Here is a 14,384-nt window from a genome sequence, read left to right on the forward strand (position 1 = left end):
CTCTAGTTAGCCTAGCCTAGCCTCCGGCTAGCTATCGAGCTAGTGGGTAACAGACGTCTCTGAAAACGTCGGAGCACTTTTGAAAATATGTGGTGTCTTGATAAACTGAGCAGGTATTTGAGGTTTACACAGCTACATTCTCGCCTGAAAATATGTTAAACATTTATTTTGTGACCGAGAAAGAATAATAAGAGTAAAACCAACTAGCTGCCACCATTGTTGGAAACTGAGCTGGGCCGCGCTATGAATTCTGGGACACAGCTTCTTCTTCTTCGGGGTTTAACGGCAGTTGGCATCCTTGTACATGCAGTGCTGCCATCTTCTGTTTCAGTCTGTTATTACACTCTTAAATCCTGCTACTTATTCCTGCGTCTTTCAGGATCTTACAAAGCTTCAAACGACACGTCGACTATTAAATCAGTCGTCGACGATTTTGATAGTCGACGTAATCGTGACTAGTCGACTAATCGTGGCAGCCCTATTGATGATGTCATCAAGCTGCGCCTGTTTTGGTCGAAAGCATCGCAGCGGCTACAACCATTATCATCTGCAAATTATGCCAGGCGACAGTCATAGCAAAGAGATGAAGCACTTTTGAAATATGGGGAAAGCCAAAAACTGCGCTTCCTCCACTTCCGTAACGTTGATTCATTAATGTTGAATTCTCTCGCAGCTAGGGCTGCTTGATTATGGCAAAAATGATAATCACAATTATTTTCACTGAAATAGAGATCTCGATTATTTGACGATATTTATTTAACCCTTTAAGACCTACCATAGAACCAAGTCCGCCAGAGCTTATATTATTTTTTTTACATGCTGTAGTGCCATTTTTGGGAGCATTTCAAGTTGCTATACATCAATACAACTGTTATAGCCCATATTTTAATAATATGTATGCATTAAGTCCATAGTAACTACATCAATTGCAAAAAAGTGCAATAAACTACAAAAAAATTAAAAATCGTTTTTGTTTTTTTTACATATATTTCTACTTGGAAAAATTTAAGAGGTTTATCCCTCAAAACTTTAAATACCAAAAAAATTGCAAAAAATTGTTTACAACAACAGGAAATTTATTTTGAGTGTCTTCATAGTTTTATTTTGGAGATACAGCAATTTTTATATACACTGCAGGAAAAACGAAAAACAATCCTGTGATGCAAATTTGCAAAGAAAACAGCATGTGCATCAAAATAAACTACTTCCAGCAGTGCAATTCGAGTTCTAAGCATCACAGAAACTATTCAGAAAAGTCAAACATGACTTATAAAAACACCAGTATAGGCTTTTAAGGCCTACAAGTAAAACTATATTTTCCGCGAAAATGACGTCACTTCCGGTTTCGGGCAGGAAATGGCGGACATGCGATAGTTCGTGTTGAAGTTTTTTTTCAATGTGGGAAGTGTTATGAACAGCTGGTCAGATCGGCAAAGCGTGTTTCTGGAATATTATGTTTTTGTTCCTGAAAGCCCTTTTATGCAATTTTTGCAAAGCTTTATGTGGAAGGAAACCGTGACCTAGGACAAGCTGATGGCATAAGATGTAAGTACAACTCCTCCGGTTTCATATGGAAAACAAATTATTGCGCTAGCTTACACGGTTCCGGTTCTACAGGGATTTAAAAATAGTTACGCAAAACGGAGCGTGCTGCTCTGTCCGGCTTTAAAGGGTTAACAATAACAATGTATTGAATAATGACTTAAAAAAAAAAAAAATAGTGTGCAAATACTGATAACAGTGCAAATGTTTGCGATATAAGAAATAAATGAAAAATGTAAACATCTATGTTTAGTGAACTTTGCAGTGTTGCTCTGTGGTGCAGCTACGACACCATAGCAAAGTTTACACACTATGTCTACTTGATCCACGTCTGACTCCGGCGAACCCATAATGTTTCCACACCACTGAAGTTTTTTTTTTACCTCTCTTTTCAACCAATAGCAGTCACTCTCCTCTCCAAATAACTTCTGCTTAGCTTTCCGAGCTTCCCTCGGGTCCTCTTAATTGTTGTGACGGGTGTTCGAAATGCAGAGAGGTGCGCTCGATTTGCCACACGGAGCAGCGCGAGAGTAAAGCACGAGGGAGGTGCTAATAATCGGCTCAGTCATTTTTGATGATCGTTGAAAGCCCAGATCATAATCGTGATTAAAATGAGATTAATTGAGCAGCCCTACTCGCAGCTGTTCTATTCCCATATTGTTGCAGTATATTAATAACTAACCTTGTATTGTGGATGAATAATCTCAGTTGTTCTCCTGACTGAAGTTTGCCCCGTGTATAGCATCCTGCTATGCGATTGCATTTGTCCCTAACCACCAGAATCCCTCACATTAACTTTTATCGAGTGGAAAAAAAGTTGGCATTCATCCTCCAGCTTCACTGTGCTAATGTTATGCTAACATAGCTGTGTCGCTAGCAATCACGTAGCACAACATTACATACCAGGTAGTCCAACTTCAGTAACCCTGCAAACGCCACTGCTGTTTAGTTTCCTGTCTTCATTTATGTTGGAAGTGGTAGCAGAGCTGTACGTTTTACTTGGTTTCAAAAATCTCTCTGTCAGAACATGGTATGTCATGTTTAGGTGTAAACTAGCGAGCTAACCTCCTGTTAACTTCTAACTCCGTTAAATTTAATAAATTCTGTTTTCATGGATGCATGGATGTTAAACTTAATTGTTACACCTGGTAAAGCAGCAACGCTGATCATTTTATTAAAGAAAGAATTTAGACCGTTTTTAACTCTTTGTGTTCATTTGACTTTGACCTGAAGCAGACTGAGTTTTGGACCCAGATTACTCCGCGAAGCTCCTCACTATGGCAGCCGTAATGCTCTGACAATCCATCAAAACATTTTTTAACAGATTTCTGCACGCCAAAATCGGTTCGAGGTCAGTAAGCACAACCAGAATTCATACATAAGGCGCACTCTCGATTTTTGAGAAAATTAAAGGATTTTAAGTGTGCCTTATAGTGTGGAAAATATGTTATACAGAAGAAAACAATATATCGCGATATATGTCGTTACCGCACGTGCTTCAAATTATACCGCGATATGAATTTTAGGCCATATCGCTCAGCCCTACATGCACACCATCTCAGCTTCTTTTTTCCCTTATTTAGCTGCTTTATTATTTATTTATTTGGACTTTTGTGTCTCGTATTGTTTGCACCTGCTGTAAATACATGATTTGATCAGCTGGAAAACTCATAACATGGGTTATGTAACTGTAACAAGTTACAGTTCATGTGTTTCCTGTGTACATACCGTCTGTTGGGTGGTGGGGGGAAAACATAGGCAGACAAAACACACATAGCCTGGTAGTATGTGTTTGTCTCCTGATGAGTAGGTGGAGATGAAAAACAGACCCATTGGGAAAATCAGTCAACAATACGCTGTGTTAGATGGGCGGCTGTCTGTCATGGCCGCAGTGACTGCTGGGGAATAAAGGACATGTTTTGTCATTTCAAAGCAGCTTAGTGTCAGTGCTGCCAAGTTGGAGAGCATCCAGGGAACGAGCTTCTCTGAGCAAAAGTCATTCATAGTTTGAAAAAAAAAACAAAAAAACAACCCACACACAAAAATTTAATTGGTGAAATAATCCAGCTTTCTGTTTAAATTAGACAAAATAAATCTGTTGAACCAAGAGAAAAAAATCTATTTCTCTGTGATTGTTCACTCATCAAGGTCACAACATCACAGCCACTATTTATTAAAAATAATTTTGTAATGAAGTTGCTATAAACGTAAGCAAATAATTATAAAACACAAGTCAGATCTCAGTGTAGGAGTTACTTGTTTCATAGGTGCGAGGCCGGTGAATGTTGTGCATGCCTTTCTCCACTCCACTCCAAGTGACACTTCAAATAAAGATGTACCAAGTTCTCCTATGTCACAGGTCTGTTTATAGATGAGGAAAGTTGAAGCCAAGTACTGCTAATCCCATCACGGTACACTGATCTTAAGCGGCTCACCTGAAGCAGCACTTGTGTAAAACTGACCTGTATTTGTTGGGCTTTGCCCTGTCCTAGAGCTATTAATCACATTGAAAACACGCATAATTTGACTTGGCTTGGATTGAAGTAATTTGTTAAATTTTCTTGTAGCATTCAGTTTTACCAGCTCAGATCTGAGTGAATTTTATTTGACCCAATAATTTCCCACATGGCATCACAAAAAACTAAGCCAACGCCTGCCTTTTTTATTTTGAGTTTATTCATAATTGTAGCAAAGATCAAACTTTAAAACTAGATGATGATAATAACAGGGAGTGTAGTAACACAAATGTTAACTTTTGTATTACACTGGTGTAATCTTCTAAGCAAAGTGCGTATAGAAACAAGTCTTGGCACTAGGCAGTCATCTTGGCAGCACCTCTGGGCAGTTCTTTAGGTAATTAGTGTTGAGCCCCGGGAGAGACATAACTTCATTTTCAGTGGTAACCAATTAAATCTCAAAACCATTTCACAAGTATGCTGAAATTTCCCCAGAATAAGTTTTTGAAACTTTTTATCCATGTAGGTTTTACTTAATGACACTGCTGCTTTTTGGCTTCATTAGTGGCTCAATCCAGACGGCTGACGCAATCAAGCTCTGTAGCCAACAGGACTGAACAGTTGCTATAGTAATACACCTTATCCAATAGTTGGTGAAGAAATTCCATAAGCATACTTCCATGTATCTTTGCTATGATAACATATAGATATGTCTGCTGCCACACATGTGAAACTGTCACCTGTTGATTGGCTGTTTAAGATCAGAATTATCACCATATCTGCTGTTATGAAACTGTTATTAGACATATCAGGCAGTATCTTTGGCATTGTGTCTGTACAAGGGTTTTGTTTGAAAAACTATGGCTGTGTCTGACTTCCTGACCTCCTTACCTGCTCTGCAGCTTGACTTGGGTTTTGTTAAAGACAAACACAGTGCCAATTTAAGTGTCATGAATGCCCTTCTGAAACACACCGCCGTGTGAAGTTGCAAGCATTGGCTTGGCTTGAGTGGATGTGATGATCTCTGGCTTTGATGCAGGCCTGGTGTATTTCTGGGGTCAAGGAGGGTCCACTAAGTAAGCAGTTCACAGCAAGTTGGGGTTACAGGGTTACACAGAAAACTGGAGCCTGGAAGGTCCGCCAGCAACTAACCGTCAGCTAGAAAGCTTCCTGTGTGTACACAATTGTTCTGGTGGTCCTCCTTCTGGGCAAGGGATGAAACCTCACCAAAAATGTAATAAAAATATTTTGGCTAGCACCAACAGGATAATGCATAACCCTCGTAATGTAGTCATGCATAAACTATATGCAGACCTCACTTGTGCTTCATCAACCCCAAAGGCCCCTGGTGACTCACAAAAACCCCTGGGCTCAGCTGTGTGTTAATATATTGGCAGGTTAACAATTGCCTATTAGTGCTAAAAACAAAGTGCAGCTGAACTGATGGCTATGTTGATCATAAACCAAGGAATTAAAGTTTTGGACTAACAGGGCCAGCAGAACAACATTAAGATACTTCAAAGAAGTTTTGTTTTCCTTCTGGGGTGCTGGCCATATTGAGATTAAACAGATTTCTAAAGGCACAATCGGGACAATAAATATCTGAACATATATTACTTTTATCAGCTTCACTGAAGTTTCTATTACATGTTACAGCCATCCAGTGCATAAGTGACGATGTTCTCCCTTTTTGCAGGCTGGTGTCCTCTATCCATGCTGCCATGGCAACCACAGCAGGAGCTGTTGTCGTGTCATCGTGCTGCGGCAACGTCATTAATGACAGGTGAGACTTCATGTAAATAACCCCTTTAGTGAAACATTGGTTATCACTGGTAACACATGAAAGCAGCAGCTATGCTTCCTGGGCCTCCCTTTGGTGGGATCTGTTATTCCAAAGACTCAGGCCTCAATTTTGATTCACTGACTCAAACATAAATGTTAGTCACAGCCTGCTAACAGTGAACAAAGTTGCTTAATCTGTCTTAGAAGCTACACAATCTCGGCGTGCTTGTGAGGTGAAAATGCGAATAATCACTCGGCCCTAACACAGTTCGCTGAAGTCTTTGACATAACATTCGTGCTGTTAATTCTTCACGTTCTTCACACACACAAACAGTCTAAAGTGTGAACTTGCATACTCCACTATTAAAATAAATTGATCGACACGCTCCTCCTCGCTTTATTCAGAGACCTGTTTGTCTCCTCTTCTCCTGCGGTTACTGTTCCTTGTCCTGTCAATTCTAGATTGTATTAGGTAGTATTTTTCCTTTTGGCCCACTTAACTTATAGGTGCTTTTAAGTTTTGTTTTTTTTTTCGCAGCCGTTTTTAGTTAATCTGTGGCTGCCTGCTCACTTGACTGTTAGCGATACAACATCCTATCATTAACATAACCATAGCTGCTGAGATTTCTTCTTCCTGTTTTTAGGTCAAAGATATAAAGTCCATTATTTGGGTGTTTTAGTGTAACTGGGAAACTGCAAGCTTGTCATCCAGGAAATAGAAGCAGCATTGCTGTCCTGAGGGTTAAGCAGAAATGTTAAGAGGACTTTTTGTTGCATCCCATCTGAGTGATAGCTCTTACCTTTAACGGCTCTGCTCATTCAGCAAAGCGTCTGAAGACTAAATGCGCTAATCTGTGATGTCGGAGGGGTTGTTGCACCAGAGCCTCATCAGCACATATTTAAATGGTTTTATTTTATTGGGAATTGGTTATAAATCAGAAGATCTGGTACCTACGCTGCGATTATAGCATGAAACACTCCCCCTGCTGCTGAATATGATGCAAGCAGTCATGTAATGTTAAAGATTTTCAGACTAACTTCCTTTGTGATTGATAGGTCAGTATCTTTCCTTGGGCAGCAGTCTGCCCGTTTCTCTTATTGAACCAGTTGCTTTCATGCTGCCTCCACATCAGCCAGCTGGCAATGAGTTACTGTTAGCGTTAGCACTGGCCACTCTGTGCAGCTGAGGAAAGTGTGACGCTAGGTTAATGCCAGCCTATTAATCCTTCACTGAGTCAGCGACCAGACCCTGGCAGTCCCAGTTTCAGACTGCTAATCTCTTGCGCCCCCCCACTCCAAATCACCCACAGAGCTTAATTCCTCCACAACGCTGCTCAGTTCTGCTGTCCTGTGACGTGCGCTCAACCCGGGGGCTTATACTCCAGAGTTAGACCCACAAATACTCTAATTCTCCATCGCAACCTGTCCCTTCTTTTAGCCTTTAGTGGTTAAGTTGCAGAAATGGTGGTGTTCACTGTATAAACTGCAGTAGAACCACTAAAGTAGCTCAAACGCACCTGATTCGCCAGACTCTAACATTAGCTCCAAATAAAGTGGTTAATATGATCTGGCAAACACTGTGTATCTAATTACTTGTGCTTTTTCCCTCATTTAACAATATTTTCTATACTTTATATTTGAGAGACAAACAAAATTAGGAATGCACTGAGCTATAGGGCTGCCTTGAAAGCCATTTCTTTGTTGTAATCTATAATAAACAAAGCTTCATTTAGTGGTGCAAATGAGAAGGCCAGTGCTTTTCTTGTTGTTATTGCTGAAACAGTCTGAGCAGTCCTGCATACCGCCACCAAGGCTGGAGATGACCACCACTCTAAAAATGAGTAAAGACACAAAATGTTTAATTATGCCCTATCTTGGAATGGTAAAGATTCCTTCCAAGAATTCTTGGATCCAGGCCTGAATTCAGATCAGCTCACAAAGTTAATAATTTCTAAGCTCCGTCAAACCAGAGCCATTGTAGAAGTTTAACATGTATGTGTCCATATCTGTTTAAATAATCGTGCTAATAAACAGGTAGGCAAACAGAGCATAAGAACAAAAATAACATAAGCACCTGAGGACGGTGAAATTCTTATTTATCTTCTATTATTATGCGAGTTACACCAATGAGAACCTATACAGCAAGAGACCAGGCAGTTCTGTTTTATGTATGTCTGGGGGACTAGTGCTTTCTTTTGTGTTATTTAATACAGAAAGTACATACATTACAGAATCAGCTCATGTAGCCTTCCTTCCTCCCTAAGCTGTTTGTTGTGCCTTACTGTTCTTAATCTCCATCCACTGACCTTAAAAGCTAGAGAAGCCAGTGAGAGGTCAGGGGTCAGTAGCTCAGCTTTACCCTGCAGCTTCACTCCTTTCTGTCCACATAATTAACCATCACAGTAATCAGTGCTCATTAGGCTACTGGAGCTATCCAAGCTGTTGATTTTACTGTACTTACACAAGCTTGTCTTAAAGCTTTCCGATGCTTTGCACAGGACAGAGGGTGGTTAAAAAAAGTGCAGGTTTTTATTTAAATCTACTGAAAGTAAATGTCTTGTTTTGTTTTTTTTACATGTTTTTTTCTAGGACTGTGCTGTGATAGTGCCTAGGCCTCCTTCTGTTCTATATTCACTGCCCACTGTAAAGGTTAAACCCAGCATTAGCAAGGTGTACCTAATAGAGCAGAAACGTTCCTCAAAGATGTTGGTCCATAATGAAATGATAACATCACACAGTTGCTGCAGATTTGTCAGATGCACTTCTAGGATGTGACTCTACTATTCCACCACATCCTAAAAGTGCTCTATTGGATTCAGATCTGGAAACTGTGGAGGCCATTTGATTACAATAAACTCAATGGCATGTTCAAGACACCAGTTTGAGATCATTTGAGCTTTGTGACACAGCATCTGATTTTGCTGGAAGCAGCTGGATTTCCTGGATTTTGCTGGAAAATTAGTGTGTTGTGGTTGTAAATGGATGGGACATGGTCAGCAGCAATACTCAGCTGGGCTGTGGTGTTAAAACAGTGCACAATTGGTACTAAGGGGCCCAAAGTCTTCCAAGTAAATATCCCCCGCACCATTGCACCAATAACTACACCACAAAGTCAGTTAAATCACCTTTCGTTCCTACTCCATTTGGATCAACTAGGATTTTCCTTTAGGTAGTAGTATCTGTTACTGGGCACTTTTTTTTTTTTTGGTACCTACTCGACTGGGATTCCAAGCTCCCTGAGTTAACGCCGCATTTCTATAACAACCCCACCCACATTGAGGTGGCACTCAATTGTAATTACTGAAACTGGGCTGAGTTGAATCTGGTCTTTAAGTCTGACGTCATTAGCCGTTTCCGGGTCCAAACTCCACTTCAGGTCCCAAAGTCAAACGAACACTGACATCACTGAAAGTTAAAAACGGTCTAAATTCTTTCATCTTTAATAAAATGATCAGTGTGGCTGCTCAACTGGGTAATTACGTTTAACATCCAGGCATCCATGAAAACAGAATTTATGAAATTTAATGGGGTTAGAAGTTAGCAGGAAGTTAGCTTGCTAGTTTCCACCCAAACATAATATACTACGTTCTGACTTGGGGATTTCTGAAAAAATTGAAATATACAGCTCTGCTATCACTTCCAACATAAATGAAGACAGGAAACTAAACAGCAGTGACATTTGTAGGGTTGCTACGTGGTGGCTAGCTACATAGCTATGGTTAGCATAATGCAGTATAAACACACTTGAGGATGAACTCTGACTTTATTCCACTTGATAAAAGTTAATGCGAGGGTTCCCGAAGGTTAGGGACAAAAGCAATCGCATGGCAGGATGCTGTAAACGGACCAAACTTCAGTCAGGAGAACAACTGAGATAATCCATCCATAATACGAGGTTAGTCATTAATATACTGCTGCATGGGCTGGGCTGTACTTACATTGTAAGGTTTTAAAACTTGAGCTTTAAAATGAACAGTGATAATAAAAACCAAGAGAGGCCGACAGTGATCACTGCCCTTTTTAGGACTTGTTGAGATTAAATAGGACAAGATACAAAGCATTAAAACATGTTAAAAACACAACAGCCTTAATAAACATAGAGTAGTTTGGTCCCAGAAACAGGGTTCATATGTCATCACTTAAATATCGGATAGAGTCAAGTTGAATTGGTGTGAGTGGAAAAGAGCCATAAATGTGCTGAACTGCAGCCATGATATTTGTGTAAATGAGCAGCTAAATGGGTGCTCCTAACAAAGTGACCTGTGAATGTAAGACTGGTAAATGATTAATATGGTTTTATAGTTCTGGTAAAGATTTTTTCATGATTTTTATATAAATAAATCAAACATACACGGGTCATTCCATAAAAAACATTTAAAGCCTTCCACCTGACTCCCTTAGGATCAAGCAAAGTTTTACTTTTATATTCTGAATATTTTCCACATTACAGACTCTCAGACTGCAAAGGCACGAGTCTGTATTTGACTTTTTTTTTTTTTTTTTTTTTTTAATATACCTCAGTTTCTATAGCTTCTTAAGCAAACTGTGCAGTCATATAACATTTTCAGGTCTGAAAAACACACTTAAGATTTAAACTTTAAAATCTAGCCATATCAGTTTAATACCCGTTACAAACAAAAGTAAAATTAATGTACTTGTTCAGCACTTTTTTTTTATTTCACTAGCCTGTGTCATGTAAAATTATAGTTTCAGTGGCAAAACTTCCTCAGTTTTGTGTCTATGTTGTAGAGAAATGGAGACAGACACTGATACCCTGGATGTTTAATGTGTTTTCAGATCATTCACTGGAGAAAATGTCAAAAAACTCACTCTGTGTAAACTTTCAGGCATCATATCACCATGTAAAATAGGCAATTGGTCAAAACGAGTTGCATCTCATGAAAGGTCTTTTTTTTTTTTTTTTTTTTTTTTTTTTTAACCCGCATTGTGATAGCAGGCTCAACTTCTTAATAATGAGTATTCAATTATTTGAACATCATGGTCATCCATTTTTGATAGAGGCATTCCTGTGGGTGATTCTGCTGTTAGTTGTAGACACTGATAACAATTTTATTTTGTCTTCCTCAGGCACTGGCTGGCCACCTACTTTGTCATCTGGTACGGTGTCCCCTACATGACGTACGACATCTTTGCCATGTACCTCAGTCACTACTACCGCTTCCACATCAAAGGGCATGAGGACTACAAGCGGCATTCACTGAGGACCATAAACTCCTTTGTCCGTAAGGAGTTCCTGCTGGTCCTGCATCACATCGCTCTGCTCACCATCCTGCTGCCTGTCACACTGGTGAGGAGGGCTGATGGGGAAAAATTAGGGAGGGGCTGAGATGGCATTTAGTACCACAGATAAATAATTAAGATAACTAATACATGCAAGTACTATCAGTGATAGACTGCTATATTTGTATATGTGATAATTTAAGGAATATACAATTAGCTTAGGAATATATATAATTAGCTCTTTTCCAACACAATGCTACCTCAAAGAGAAGCCAAACTTATAAGACACACCTGGATTCATATCTGTGAGAAATAGCCCCTCAGTATCATCTGTTAACACTTCTTTTGCTTGTAGACCCATTTGATAGCATATCACAGCACCTGAACCTAGCATGGGGTCTGTAGTTTTTGTGTTTTGCAGAAAGCCCCACTTGTATGTAGCTTGCCTCTATCAACAAAGAGTCTCACTGCCTCTGGTTCAGATTGAACGTTTGGTAGGCCATGTATCTGTCAGAATGGGTGTGTATTCTTTTTTTTTTTTTTTTTTTTTTTAAACAAGAGCCTCTTTAGCTTCCTCATCACCATGTTAAGTCACTGCATTGGTTAGTGACACCGTGGGCATTTATATTTGGCGCTTGAGGTGTGCTGCACGAGCTTGCAACTTTTCCAGAGCACACTACTCAGAAAAACCTCTACATTGGTGCTGTGATTGTGATGGTGTTCCTTTTCAGACAGTGACAATGGCTAGCATAACCAGGTCAGTAGCATTGTGCAGTGGACTTTTGACATCCCTGGTCCAGCTGAAGCCATAAAACTATTAGCTTTTCCATAAATTACACTGATAGTTCTTTAAGTGCTGGGCATCTGCACTGGTGTCTTCTTCACCCTGAGTCAGGGCCTCTGCTGTGTGCTAATATAGTAAGTTCAAATTTCACTCATTAACTTCTGTGCAGGTGCACTAATAATGAATGTTTGACACAACATCCTGATCCACCTGAAATGTGCGCCAGTTTGCACCTCAATTGCAAACTGAAGCACAAACCACCTGGGAGGGAAACATGAGAAGGGCATGAAAGGCTGGAACTCACCATTTAGCAGACTGACCTTTCAAAGTAAGAGCGAGGACATTGTTCAGTAGTAAAGTCTCATAGGGGTTAAACAAGTACAATTAAAACATGCAAAAAATGAGTGGTCAGAGATACGTTGCCTGTGAGTGGACTTTTTAAAGGAAAAATGGCATTTAACATATAATGACTTTATTCTTTTCCTGGTATTTTCCATAATAGAACATTTAATTCCTTATTGATGTAGGGAAATGGGCCATATTCAGTGATTTGAGGAATCCAGCTCTAAATTATTAATAAATCACAGAACTCATGTTATGTTTCTGTGAATTTAATGATGTTAAATGTGTTGTACTTTCAGTCAGGCATTAGTTTATTTCAGTGTAGCACTAGATTCATCTTAAAGGGGGTTAGTATTCTCTTTCAGTCTTCTTTAATAAGTGTTCACTGCCAGTAATACTTTATTACTGAGTACTCTAATGTTGTGCAGTGGTTTCAAATCAATTCTTGCCTTAAGCTGCATTATCTCCTAATGATTACTTAAGTGGTGGCAAAAAATAGATTTCATTCTGCATGTCCTTTTTTTTTTTTTTTTCAAACCTCAGTTGAAATAAATGGACAATAAATGGACAATAAATGGACAATAAATGGACAATAAATGGACTTCTGCTTGGAATTAAGAGGAAAAATGCACTTCATAATTAAAAAAAATTGCTTTGGAAAGTGGTTTGCAGTTATATCAAAGACGTGCGTCATCATGCTAATCCACCTCCACATAACATCTGTTATCTCACCGCTTTGTTAATGTACAGTAAACACTAGCTCAGAACTGCTGCACATGCTTTTAAGGCTGTTTGTTGCTTATGGAGTCAAGCAGACGTATAAACAAATTTTCAACACAACATTTTCATACTTAACCAAACATCTGTGTCTTTTTGAATTCCCCGTAGTGGCGTCTGAAAGCATCATTATCAGTAAAGCTGTGATGCAGAGTGCTTTACTTCCTCTTTAGAAGGACCAAGGAAACCACAGAAACAATGATGGTGTCAGTTCTGTTACAAATAGGTGGCTTAAACTAATTAAGAGTCCTTTCACAGGCCGTACTGAGTCAGTACTGAACAGCTTTTTATGTGACACAACAAAATGGAAATAATTGTAAAGAGTTACTGAAGCTGTTCCTAGATGCCTTTTGGGGAGTAAAAGATGTTGCTAATATTGAAGTTGGTAATGTTGAAGTTAAAGTTAAGTATAGTGGTGACTGTTGTGAGTGAATAGTATGTAAACCCAAATCTACAAAGCTAAGTCTGGGTGCAATATAGTCTGGTGAAAGGGTGGAGTGCCAAGTTATAAGTTAACACAAGCAAATATTGTTAGCCGGCTGCACCCATAAACTAATTTGTATTGCTATATTATACTGTGTGCAACTTCTTACATCTTACAGTTGGATAACTACCACCCATGTCACCACAACAAAAACTAAAACTAAAGACCTTTGCACACCGGACATGTAAAATCTGTGAAAAAGTTTCTCACTTTAAAAGTAATTTTTGAGACTCCCCTAATCTTAATACATTTTTGTGACATTTTTCTAATCCACATCTGACCAATCAGACTGCATTTGGGAACAAGTCCGCTATAGCTCAAAACCTGCACCAGTAGGGACTATACAATGAGATGGAAATGGTAGAATAATGCTGTTTTACCTCAGACACACAGCTAGATGCTGCTCCGGGTCGATCGACTCTATGAAATGAGTTCTCTCCCTACTCACATGTGTTCTCACCTCTGCCAACAAGAGCTCAAACTGCCCCACTGACATCCTTCACCTTAAAACGCAATAAAAAGCATAAATAAGTAAGAAATACAAAACTAAATCAACTCTATTCATGAGCATTCTTTCCTAAACTCTACTACTTGAATAAACTCTTTGATCCATTCAGAGGATGCAGACCAGTTTCAATGTAGAACAAGTGCTTTTCCAGTGGGAATATGTAGCTGGGAAAGAAAGAACACCCAGCTAGTGATTATTGATTACTTTCTTTGAACAAATGCAAGCAATGTATTATTTGTCCTTTGCATCCTTGAATTGTGAGCGTTTCAAAGTGGTGACGTGGAATAGGAACGAAGGGTCTATTTTCTGTTGAAATATGAGTGTAAGGAGAACAATGGCAGCCAGGCAAAAATCTCTGTGCCATTTAAAAATACCGAGGCCTGTAAGACATATATAAACTGAATATATAGTGAATTATGGGTTATTGGAGGAAGCTGGCAGCTGACCAGAGGCTTTCAATGCAGTTGT

At 39.3% G+C, this 14,384-nt stretch overlaps 1 protein-coding gene across 2 annotated transcripts in view; it reads left to right on the forward strand.

The window, feature by feature from the left end:
* tlcd3a (TLC domain containing 3A) overlaps nucleotides 1-14,384 on the forward strand; it is a 49,575-nt gene that overhangs the window by 20,412 nt on the left and 14,779 nt on the right. For both annotated transcript variants that reach the window (XM_085470948.1, XM_085470947.1), the window contains exons 2-3: nucleotides 5,695-5,781; nucleotides 10,869-11,088. In XM_085470948.1, the coding sequence (XP_085327074.1) occupies nucleotides 5,695-5,781; nucleotides 10,869-11,088 (307 nt within the window). The remainder of the gene's footprint in view (nucleotides 1-5,694; nucleotides 5,782-10,868; nucleotides 11,089-14,384) is intronic.

This window comes from Copadichromis virginalis, linkage group LG10, assembly GCF_057382275.1.
Source record: "Copadichromis virginalis isolate Kocher_CV1m ecotype Utaka linkage group LG10, C_Virginalis_male_GT1.1, whole genome shotgun sequence".
NCBI classification, from domain to species: domain Eukaryota; kingdom Metazoa; phylum Chordata; class Actinopteri; order Cichliformes; family Cichlidae; genus Copadichromis; species Copadichromis virginalis.